The following is a 13,107-nucleotide window of genomic DNA, read 5'->3' on the forward strand; positions in this document are numbered from 1 at the left end:
TCTATCATTTCAGTCATATTACTATCTGATTGTTATTTATGCTGTTTTTTCTCTTCATTAATGTGATGCTTATGCTTTCTTGAGCCGAGGGTTTATTGGAAATAACATCTCTATCTCAACAAGGTAGGGGTAAGGATGCGTATACATTACCTACCCTAGACCCCATTATGTGGGATTGTATTGGATTTTTTGTTGTTGTTGTTGTTGTTGTTGTTGTTGTTGTTGAAGTGTGCTTTTAACTTTGCATAGAAACTACCTAGCCCTGTTCAATATAAATGTCCGAGTTATATTTATGTTCACTGATCTGTTGACCTATTATTGGTCTACAAAGCGAGTTGGAGGAGGAGGTGAAGGATGAAGCGGAAGACATAAGTTCCAATCTCTATTTCTGTGTTCTGCTATCGAGTATTGCCGTTTGAAATCAGGTATTTGCTATCTTATTGCACCATTTGTTAGGAGTCTTTTTCCAGGAACTTTGATTGCAGTTGTGTTAGAGAAACACAGATTGCTCATTTCGTGTTAATCACCACCACACCATTTAAAAAAGTTAAAGAATAAAAAAGATCTATATAATACTGTAATAAGATTACAAACCTAGTTCTAGATTCTAAATTTGCTTCTTATGGCATACAAGGATTGTTCAAGTGCTTTGATCAATCAAATACAGACTATTGACAATCTCAAGTGCAAATGTAATAAGTACGTTCTTCATCACTAAAGTGGTTCTTTAGAATATCTTCAAACGGGTTGCTACTTTTACACACATTAGAATGATCAGAAATATTCTCTGTTTGCTCGTCGAGGTAAAAGATTTTAACACCAAGCTCCTTAAATGCAGCAAACTGAGGAGACCCCATAACCTCAATCACATCTCCTTGTTGAAACAAAGTCTCAACTTTCCAATAACTTAACCACATCATCCCACTAATTTCATCCTCTGGAAGGCCAAACCAAGCAGGATAAAGAGCCCAGTTTAAGTCTTTTGTCCGATTTCTTACCCAAATGGCTGGTCCGTCGTACAATCCAACATTGGTGTATGCTTCAGGACATGCGTACACAAAGCAAATGCTCAAACCACTTATTACTCCATGGCTATCAACATTTGGTAGGGTGCAATATACATCTGCTGCATCAGCGAATTTGTAGCTGAACCAATTAGGTACGCTTTCACCAGGTAAAAAAGTGGAGAAAATGCCGCGGTGGTACAATATCTGAGACAGTAAATTAAGGATTTAAGTTATATACACTGACAATTGTAAATGCGCCGTCGTTATATGTGATAGTAATTTAGTTACCATTTTTACCAGGTGACTAAGTAATGCTGATCATGCTTATAACTGGTCTGATTATTATCTTCATATACAACAAGCTTGTTACCGTAATTATGTGAAAAGAGGGGTGAGAGAGACAGACCTGTGGAGGGAACTTCTTAGGCTCAAGTGAAAATAAACTTGCTATATCATCTTGGACACAACTTGGGTATTCATTTCTAACTCTTCCAGCATTGTACGCGCGACCAAATACCAGAGAAACCTTAATACTACTTTTTATAGGTTCCAAAGTTGAAATTCCCATATTGGCAAGAACTTGAGCATCTGCATTTTCCAGTGGCTCTAACTTGAAAACACCCTCAGCTTCAACAAGATTGATGCAATTTAAATAACCTTCTACTGGATGTCCTTTTGCACAAGAAGCTGCTACTTTCTCTAAAGACATGCATCCATCAGCATTTAAGTCACTGATATTTGATGGTAATCCGTCAAGATACTTGATCTTTGTACAGTACGCGATGTTAAGAGTTTTAAGTCTTGTAAGATTCTTGATGCTATCTGGTAGATTGCAGATTGGATTTCCTCCCAAATCTAGCCAATCTAACAGGCTCAGAATGCCTAAATCAACATTGCTAAATGCATCTGGACATAAATTGCATTTTGCAATGTTTAACACATGCAAGGACCTAGGAAAATGGATTTCTTGAATTTTTTTAGGGGATATTACCCTTCCTTTCAAGGCCCAAGAATACAAAGATGAATACCATGTATGGGCTCCCAATTCAGTAGATATTGCCACCCTATTCATAGAGATCCCATCAGCATAAAGCTCCTTTAGCGAAGTCAATTTATCCAGTTCTGTTGGCAGATATTCAATATTTGAGCAGCCTGATATATTAAGTGTCTCAAGAGATTTTAACTCACAAATGCTGTCAGGAAGGCTCTTTAGTTTTTGACAATCTTTAAGGTTCAAAATCACGAGTTTTTGCAAGCTTCCTATGGTCTCATGAACATAGATTAACTTGGTACAATGTTCAAGTATCAACCTTTCAAGATTGGAAAGGCCCGAGAAATCCGGTGTGGTGATGAGCTCATAGGAGTGGCCTAGATCCAGTATCTCCAGGAATGGGAGAAGCTAATAGATCAAGACAAATAAATTGAGTCAGTCAAAAATCGCGACTCAATAAGGTGTCAAATTTAGCCCATGAAAATATAACTTGCCCAAACATAGGCGGATTGGGCCGGATAGAAACACTGGACTATGAATAGACAATACCTTGAATCCTTTCCAAAGTTGTTTCAAGCTGCTGTATTGCATGTCAATGGAAACAACACTTCCCATTGGAAACTCATTTGGTATACACTCCTCTGGGAATCCACTCCAACACAGCCATCTCAATCCCTTAGGGAAATTCTTGAAACTTCCATCCACTTGAACTTTGTTGAATTGGAGAAATCTTAGCTTGTGCATTTTCTCAAAGGCATCAGTTCTAAGATCCTGTAAACTAGAATTGCCTTTTGTACTCCAAGTGAAAAAGGCAATTGCATTTTGTGTCACTGGTATTAAGGGGCTAGAGTACCTTCCTTTCTTAATCATACGCATGTCAAGTACCATCCCTTGCACTGCCTCTGTTCCCTAATAGAAATCACAAAAGAATAAACAAGAAACATAAGAAATAAGTTCCACGTACAAAAAATAGCATGTGATTTCTCACCATCTACCTAATCCAGCTTCGGGGCAGAGCAGCCCTGTAATTGCGCTAGTGAGAGGTAGCATGCACCCAGTGGAATAGTCGAGATGCACCAAACTGACTCAGACATCACCGCTATTGAAAACAACATTTGCACATAGGAATAAGGTGACAAAATATACAAATAAGAACATGCTTAGTTTCTTACTGTTTTTCCTCTTAGGATATTGTAAGAATCTGTGTGTTGCCAGAGTCTACTACGCTTTCCAGGCTCCACAGGTGCTTCTCGACGAACAATGTCTCTTCCCATATCTCGTACCAATTGATGCATTGTTATTTCATTTACATATCCGATTGTCACTAAACTTCTATCGATGAGATTCTGAATCCCCACCAATGTGTAAAAGTCACATTTATCTAGTATCCTAACCACAAAATCTTTTTTCATCCCCTCAAAGAAACAACAAAGATGAAGGAACAAATTCTGATCATGATCATCATCCAACAATTCATAACTCAATCTCAATTTGTCAACAATTTTATTGGTGGGAATATCTCTCAACTTTTCTATTGCACTTCTCCACACATCCTTCGATTTTCCAGCCAACGAAGAACCGATAACTTGAATAGCTAATGGAAGTCCTCTACACCATTCAATCACTTCCTCTGAATACTCTTTGTAATAACCTTCACTTGTATTGTTTTCCCCAAATGCATGCCAATTAAATAGCTCAGTTGCTTCAGTTGTGTACAAAATTTCAACTTCATGTACCTCATGACCTATTTGAGGTCTTAATAAATTCTTGTGTCTAGTTGTCACAATAATTTTACTTCCAAAACCAAACCAATCTTTAATGTCAAATATTGCTTCAACTAAATCAGGCTCATCAACATCATCAAGAATGAGAAGAATTTTTCTATAACATAAAGCATTCCTTATCTTAATAATTCCTTCATCAACACTTGATATTTTTACTTTATCATGTTTGAGAAGGGTAGAAAGAAGTTGTTTTTGTAATATGATGACCCCATTAGGGAGTTTTGAAGTTTCTCTAATGTTTGCCAAAAAGCAACTGCATTCAAAATATCCAAAGTTTAAGTTGTAGACAAATTTGGCAAGAGTTGTCTTTCCAATTCCACCAATACCAGAAACCAGGAGTATTCCAATGTCAGTATTAGATTCATGTTGAACCCAGGAATTAATGGGTCTAGCACGACGATGTATTCCAATTGTGCAAGAAGAAATATACAAGGCTGGCCGACTTAGTCTAGTACTGATAACATTAATAATCTTCTTGATGAATCTGGATTCATGCCTGAAACATCCATTACACAAAGCAAACATAAAAAGATTTAAGTTATTATAATGCATACTGATAATGTAAAGAATTTCTATACTGTCAATGTAATTTTAATTTGTTATATATAGCACGTTATGATTAAATGTTTATTATACATATAGAGTTACCTGTAATTGTATAATTATTTTTTACACTTAAGATCAACTTATAATTCTTGCATATTGTGTTCTTATACGCTGTGAAATAAACTAGAAATCTAAAAGATCTTGGACATGGAGTGAATTTCATGACAAATTCAAAAATATTCTTTAATGGCTCTAGTTGTTGGAGTTGGGGCTGTTCAGCCCAACACATTGCAAAAGCCCAATGAGCAGCCCACTAAGGCATTAGTCCACGACCAGCCTCCTCCTTAGTAGAATGGCCGTGGATCCTTCTTTATTTAAGTAACCTGACCCAATTATTTTGTATATATATAATTAGATGATTCTTTTGTATGAAATTAATTCATTTTGACATTATACAATATTAATAAAATTTCTCTCTCTACTCGTTCATGTCGTATTGGACATTTCTAGGGTTTGCTATTTGAAAGTTTCCACGATTAATTCGGTTTTGAGATGTTATCATGGTATCAGAGCCACGACTTCGGTGACTTGCTCTGAGGGCTTTCTTCCGTTGGTACCTCAACATGTGAATCACATTTTCCTCTTTCCTCCGGTGCCGATTGAATCAATGATCAAGTTTCAATCTTTGGTGACTTTCTCTGATGTTTTGAGAGCATTTTTTAAGAATTTGTGGAACTTTCTAAAATGGTCGCGTATCCTTCTTTTTTAATCCAAATTACTAGTTAAATATTGGGGTGATTGTCTATTAACTGCCACATACTTGATTAACAGATTTCCTTCTCCTTTACTTCATAACAAGTCACCATTTGAGATTTTACATGGTAGTTTCTCCACTCGTCAATCATTTGAAGACTTTTGGTTACCTGTGCTTTACTGTTGTGCCTAAACCCTAGAGGGACAAGTTTAAGTCCAGAACTATACCCTCTGTTTTTATTGGCTATAGTACTGGAACTTAAGCTTACAAACTTCTGAACCTTTCTTCTTTGAGTATATTTCACCTAGGGATGTAGTATTTCATGAACATGTCTTTCCTTAGTCTGATCACTCTCCTGCACAATTCCTCCTTTCCTCCATTCCCCTGATATTCGCTCATCATCTAGTAGTGTTCATTTTAATGCTCTTCATCCTTCCTTATCCGCACATGCTTATGTTCAAGATTCTCCTTTGAGAAGTCCTATTGGACATCATCAAACTCCTACCAACCTGAATAGTTATGTCTGTTCACTTTCACATCCTTCTAACCAGAATCCTCCCCTCAAAAAATCTACTAGACATCACCAAACTCCCATCTATCTGAATGATTATGTGTGTACCGCTGTTTCTTGTCCTATCTCCTCTCATATATCTGATGACATTTATTTGCTAGAACCTCAGTTCTATCATCAGACTGTCTCTAATCCTGCATGACAGGAAGCCACTTTGAAAGAGTTTTAAGCTCTAGAGGCTACTAACACCTGGGATATTGTTCCTCTTCCGGGAAGAAGAGAGTTATCCCCTGTAAATGGTTCTATAAGATTAAACAAAAGGTTGTTGGTTCTATTGAAAAGTATAAAGCTAGGCTAGTTATTATGGGAGATAGCCAACAAGAAGGTGTAGATTTTACTGAACTCTTTTTCTTGTGATGGAACTCACAACTATTAGATGTCTATTTTCTCTAGCAATAAAAAGGAATTGGACTGTATTTTAGTTAGACGTCACCAATGCATTCTTGCATGTAGACTTAGATGAGGAGGTCTTTATAAAAATTCCTCCTGGACACTTTGTTCAACTTCTTATGCTTCTATTTCCCCCTCTTCCTCTCTTGCTTGCAAGCTTAATAAGTCATTTTATGGGCTTAGACAAGCCTCCAGGCAATAGTATGCCAAATTATCTTCAGCTCTTCAATCCAAGATTTTTAATCCTAGTTTGAATGATTATTCCTTGCTTACCAAGCTAGCTAATAGAAAGTTAACTATGATTGATGTATATGTTGATGATATTTTGGTGGGTGGGGATGATTTATTTGAAATTCACACTATGAAGATCTTTTTGGATAGTGAATTCAAGATCAAGGATCTTGGGGAGATCTATTATTTTCTTGGTTTGGAAATTGTTAGGGATTCTTCTAGATTTTTGATTAGTCAACAGAAATTTATTTTGGATTTGCTCTCTGAATTCCATCGCTCTGCTGTTTCATTTGTGGTTGCTCCTCTTGATCCTCATGTGAAGTTGTCTGCTAATATTGGTGAGTTGCTGTCTAATCCATCTTCTTATAGAAGACTTATGGGTAAATTGAACTATCTCCAGCACACTCGACTTGATTTTTCCTACACAGTTCAACACTTGAGCCAGTTTATGTCCAAATCGAGGGTTCCTTATTTTGAAGCTGCTCTACATGTGTTAAGATACTTGTCTGGCACCAATTCCTTAGGCTTACTTCTCCCCCGTACTTCAGATTTCTCTCTTAAAGGCTACTGTGATTCTGGCTGGGTCTCCTGTGCTTATTCAAGGAAGTCTGTTAGTGGATTTGTCTTGTTTCTTGTTGGTTGCCTAGTGTCTTGAAAATCCAAGAAGCAGCCTATTGTTGCCTTGTCTTCCGCCGAGGCAGAATATAGAGCTTTGAGGCTTTTGGTTGCTGAAATCACTTGGATTCTCCGACTACTTGGTGAACTTGGTGTCTCTAATCTTGCTCCTGTTGCTGTACATTGTGACAATCAAGCAGTAGTTTATATTGCCAAGAGCCCCGTATTTTATGAGTGCACCAAACACATCGAGCCGATTGTCATTTCGTGCGGAATGCACTATCTACTGGTATAACCAGTCTCCATTCCATTTCTACAAATTTTCAATTGGCTGATATTTTCACCAAGCGTTTGTTAGGCATTTAGGTGTAGAGTTTCATTTTCAAGCTTGGAATAGGCTCCCCTTCCAGCTTGGGGGGGGGGGGGGTGGAGTTAGGGTTGTTCAACCCAACACATTGCAAAGGCCCAATGAGCAGCCCACTAAGGCATTAGTCCAGGACCAGCCTCCTCCTTAGTAGAATGGTCACATATCCTTTTTTATTTAAGTGACCCGACCCAATTGCTTTGTCTATATATAGTTAGATGATTCTTTTATAAGAAATTAATTCATTTTGACATTATACAGCATTAATAAAATTTCTCTCTCTACTCGTTCATGTCGTATTGGACATTTCTAGGATTTGCTATTTGAAAGTTTCCACGATTAATTCGAATTTGAGATGTTATCACTAGTTGGTTGTTAGATACTTAGATTGTACTTATTCCATTACAGTAAATAAGGTTTTAGTGACAATGTTATGTGCCTCTTTAATCGTCACCAAAGGTTAGTGCTGAGTCACCACACTATATGTCTCTACGACCTACCTTAAATCTACACTTTGGCTTTGGTGCATTTGTTTACTTTTTGTAGCGAGCTTCATTGTCACAAAAGCTAATTTATTTGTCGCTACTTTTGGTGATGATTAAAGAGGTCGCCACAAACATTATCACTGAAAATCTTATTTCTTGTTGTTGTGAATTCCCTTTATTACTAGCTAGGAAAGTGATAATTATCATATCATTTTGCTTAAGTACATTATTTTCGTAAGTTCTCATCTTATTTGTTAAGTGTGTCTGTGTGTGTATAGACATATAGACACACATCTAATTAACATATTACTTATAAAAAATTTAGTAATGTTTTTTGACAAAAAGGAAACAAAAATAAGGAAACGCCTAAATTCTTGGTTAAATTTGCAAAACAACCTATTTATACATAAAAAAGAAAAGAAAAAAATAGAGCTGCATAAGGATTTATTTACACAATCAGAATATGAGAGAATATATGGCAAATTAATCTTTCAGCTTTCCTATTGGGGCTTTTAGCCCGGACCAGAAACTATTTATATTTGATAGCTGAAAAAAATGTATAAAACTTGTATAATTTTTGTATATAACATACAGAATGTGTGTGTATATATATATATACAAATTTTATATATTTTTCGGCTATTATTTTACCGAGGCTATACAATGTCATTTTTCCTTTCCTATTCATATCACCCACCTTTTCCAAAATAAAAATGATCGCAAAGGAAAAAAACTACTTTAATCAATTAAATGATACAATTAATTGTTAAATCTCCCTTCATTATAAACCTTTTTTCCCCTTTTCCGGTTCCTCGTATTTATAGAGGGTATAGGTAAAATTGAAACTAGTAATAAAAAACGAACGTACTGATTTTCAAGGACCATTCCGGCCAAATCTGCAGCTTGACTAAGTGCATCCTTCCATTTCTTTAGTTTCTCCTCCCGCTCTTCTTCTTCGTTTCCATGTCTTAATTCAGACTTGAATTTTTCTTCATGTCTGTTTAATGCTTCCCCAAAACTTCCCTTGTGCTTCCTGAGATTGGAAGGATCAACATGGTAGAATATAGGCAATATTGTTGTACATGCAAACTTCATTTTACGTTCAAGAATTGTGACAAGTTGATCTAGGCACCAACTAGAAGACGCATAATTTTGTGAGAATACAATGGTACAAATCTTTGATTCTTGAATTGCTTTAGCAAAATCTGAACTGCTGTCTTCTTCTTCGGTACTTCTGGATTCATCATCACCACCTTTGAACGTGCGAAATCCGGCTTGGTTTAAAGCTGTGGAGAGGTGATCCGTGAAATTTTTACCTGTATCTTCACTTTTGAAACTCAAAAACACATCATATGAACCTCTATATGTGTTAGAAATTGATTGCTCATAATCTTGCTCCGTGGCCATTTGAACAAATTAAGTTCATCTATGTTACAGCCTGCCTTATGGTCGGGACTCCTATTTTCTCGGAGATAGCCTGATCTGAGCTAGAACAGTAAATTCGTGAGCAAGAACATATTTCACAGCTGATTCAACAATAACCATTTTTTCTGGGGAACTTTCATAGGTAATGGAACGTGTGCTCTTTTATCCTAGCTATTATAATTAATGGAAGAATAATGGTAAAAATTCTGAGCTATGGACCTATATATTTGTATATTATACATGGGTTTTAAGAATCAAAATATTGTCCCACTTGTGACATTGATATGCTTTTTTTCTTTTTTGTCAATCTTTTTTTTATAATTACCTAGTTTAATTTAAAGATTAAGGGATGATCACTCCTCTTTTGGAAATAATAAAATTATCATTTTGTTATTATGGGACAATTAGATTTTTGAATTGTACCAGGTAGGTCTGGATGGAATCAAATCATCCCACTAACACCCAAAGAAATAAAGGTGGAGGTAGAATTATTCGGAACTGTACGCTGATGCTATCTTGGCAACTGGCTGATGTCTTATTTAATAAATTGATATTCGAACTTTACATGTCCGACTAATTATTTAAATTTGCGTTGGGTAAGTTTATTTAAAAAGTAAAGCGTTTTCACCATAATTTTCTTCATTTAAAGTGGAGAATCCCTTACATGCAAAGTGAAAAGTGGAAATGACTACTAATTTCAGTCTGTCTACTGTATATGTTGAGTTTCTTTTTAATATAGAAAGATATTAACAAGAGGGTGAATGAGAAATGGAGGGAAATGAAAATTTTGAGTAAAAATTTTAAGTTTCCCTCTCCTTTTAATGAGACATTGTCCCTCATTGGTAGAGGAAAATGAGTTTTGTGGGTTTATATACAAATGCACTTCATGTAGCTCTTAAAGAGTTAGGAAGAAGGCAAGCCTCGTGTCGTCGTCGTCGCTCGCTCGGCTCGGCTACGGCTACGGCTTCGGCTTCGGATTTGGTCAAATGATCAATTGATTAATTTTTTGGACCAAATTTATTTGTTAATAGTAAATATTAACGTAATATTATCCGTGTTTATAACGGATATGTTCCAATCCGTGTATTGCCGCCTAGTGCTCCTCCCACCATGGCTAAGTGCTTGCTCCATAACAAGCTACTGCATGCTCCACCATGGAGAGGGGGCGGGTCTCACAACTGACTGCTATAAATATGAGCAGCAGCAGTTGGAGAATCAGGCACCAAAACAAAATTGAGAGCTATTGATCTTCTCTTCACCGAAAACTCAACGTTGGCTATAATTTGCATTCCTTCCTCTCAGAATTTCCATTCGACTTCTGAGTTTTCCTCCCTTGTTCTGCATTGTTTTAAACTACAAACAAAGCATCCGTAAGTGTGATTTGCTGCCGAACTTTGTATTCGCTGAAACACTGGGGTTTGAAGTACCGTTACACCAGTGTGTAATTCGTTCTATCCTGGGAGGAAATAATCCATAACCTTGGGTACTAGGAGGGGACTAAATTCCTTAAGGAAACACTTTGAATTCAGTGTGCTCGAATTAATTTCTGTTTTATTTATATTTACGTTTATAAGCTAACGTTCTAATTTTCAGAATCATTATTTTACAAATACAGGCATAACAACAACAAGCTTAAGGAATTTAACAATTTTAATTTCTGTATTTGTGTTACTTTTATTATTCTGGAGACTATAACCTTTGTGGTTTTTGTGTACTCCCGTTTGGAGAGTAAAGCCTTCGTGGCGGTTTGTTGGAGTTTAAAATCTACGTGATTTTTACTCCAGTTTTAAAGCCTTCGTGGTGTTTTGTTGGAGATTAAAATCTACGTGATTTTTACTCCAGTTTTAAAGCCTTCGTGGCGTTTTGTTGGAGATTAAAATCTACGTGATTTTTTACTCCAACTTTAAACGTTTGTTTGTGTCATTTTTTTTCCTAGAAAAAATGGCAAATGACAACGGAAATCAAGCTGTTCCGATGATGACTGCCAACGCATCGACAAGTCGAACTCCGGCGTTGGCACCGACAGAGAAACCCAGAAATTTTTTTGGGATGGATTTCAAGTGCTGGCAGTAGAAGAGGTTCTTCTACTTGACTACGTTATGTCTATAGAAGTTCATCAAGGAAGATGTTCCTGATCTTCCTGATGAAACTCCAGAGAATGAAAGCTTTCTCGTGATTGAGGCGTGGAAGCATTCTGACTTCTTGTACAAGAATTATATTCTTAGCGGACTGGAGGATAATCTGTATAATGTATACAGTGGCGTGGAGACGTCAAAAGAATTGTGGAATGCGCTTGAAAAGAAATACAAAACTGAAGATGCCGGGATGAAGAAATTCGTCGCTGCAAAATTTTTGGACTACAAAATGGTAGATAGCAAGTCTATTATTACCCAAGTCCAGGAATTGCAAGTAATTATTCATGATCTACTTGCTGAAGGTATATTTCAAAAGAATACTGATATTGAAAGTAAAACTTTTAGTAATTTTACTAACAGAATTTTCATTGAAGGTCTTGTCATCAATGAAGCATTCCAAGTAGCAGCAATAATTGAGAAGTTGCCTCCATTGTGGAAGGACTTCAAAAATTATTTGAAACACAAACGAAAGGAAATGTCCCTTGAAGATCTCATTGTTCGATTGAGAATCGAAGAGGACAATAAAGCTGCTGAAAGGAGAGGCCGTGGAAATTCAACAATAATGGGAGCAAATATTGTTGAAGATAACAAAAAGAGAAAGAAGGCTTCTGGTCCGAAATACAACCCAAGCAAGAAGCGGTTCAGTGGAAACTGCTACAACTGTGGGAAAACCGGACACAAATCTATGGAGTGTCGTGCTCGGAAGAAAGACAAGCAAAGGGGTCAAGCAAACATGGTAGAAAAGCATGATGATGTTGATGACTTGTGCGCCATGCTTTCTGAATGCAACCTGGTAGGAAACCCAAAGGAGTGGTGGATTGATTCTGGAGCCACTCGCCATGTTTGTGCTGTGAGGGAAGCATTTTCTACATATGCTTCTGCTGGACCCGAAGAGACGCTCTCTATGGGAAATGCTGCTACAGCAAAAATTGAAGGATACGGTAAGATATTTCTCAAGATGACTTCTGGCAAGGTCATGACTTTGAACAACGTCCTTCATGTTCCCGAGATTAGGAAGAACTTAGTCTCTACTGGACTTCTTGTAAAGCACGGTTTCAAGTGCGTTTTTGTATCTGACAAGGTAGTGATTAGTAAGAATGAAATGTTTGTAGGAAAAGGTTACCTTACTGAGGGCCTTTTCAAGCTGAATGTAATAGTTGTTGAAACTAATAATAAAACTTCAGCTTCTTCTTACTTACTTGAGTCAAATGATTTATGGCATGTACGTTTAGGTCATGTCAATTATAAAACCTTGCGAAAAATGATAAACTTGGAAGTATTGCCTAAGTTTGAATGCGAAAAATCAAAATGTCAAATATGTGTGGAATCTAAGTATGTTAAACATCCTTATAAGTCGGTTGAAAGGAATTCAAATCCTTTAGACTTAATTCACACAGATATTTGTGACATGAAGTCAATACCATCTCGCGGTGGAAAGAAGTATTTCATAACTTTTATTGACGATAGTACTCGATATTGCTATGTTTACTTACTTAATAGTAAAGATGAAGCAATAGACGCATTCAAGCAATACAAAAATGAAGTTGAAACGCAACTTAACAAGAAAATCAAAATGATAAGAAGTGATAAGGGTGGTGAATATGAATCTCCTTTTGAACAAATATGTTTAGAATATGGAATTATTCATCAAACAACAGTCCCTTACACGCCCCAATCCAATGGGATTGCGGAAAGAAAGAATCGTTCATTAAAGGAGATGATGAACGTATTATTGATAAGTTTTGGATTGCCACAGAACTTGTGGGGGGAAGTTGTTCTTTCGGCTAGCCGAATACTAAATCGAGTACC

General features: G+C 36.6%; 1 protein-coding gene across 1 annotated transcript; it reads right to left on the minus strand.

Annotated features, from left to right (window-relative positions):
- Positions 1-547: 547 nt before the first annotated feature.
- Positions 548-9,352, minus strand: LOC104247060 (disease resistance protein RPV1-like). The gene is made up of 5 exons (XM_009803005.2): positions 8,607-9,352; positions 3,171-4,278; positions 2,548-2,907; positions 1,414-2,406; positions 548-1,211 (listed from the first exon to the last, which is right to left on the minus strand). The coding sequence occupies exons 1-5, from the start codon at positions 9,143-9,145 to the stop codon at positions 681-683; spliced, it is 3,531 nt and encodes a 1,176-aa protein (XP_009801307.1). The 5' UTR covers positions 9,146-9,352; the 3' UTR covers positions 548-680.
- Positions 9,353-13,107: the final 3,755 nt, after the last annotated feature.

This window comes from Nicotiana sylvestris, chromosome 1, assembly GCF_000393655.2.
Source record: "Nicotiana sylvestris chromosome 1, ASM39365v2, whole genome shotgun sequence".
Taxonomy (NCBI): Eukaryota; Viridiplantae; Streptophyta; class Magnoliopsida; order Solanales; family Solanaceae; genus Nicotiana; species Nicotiana sylvestris.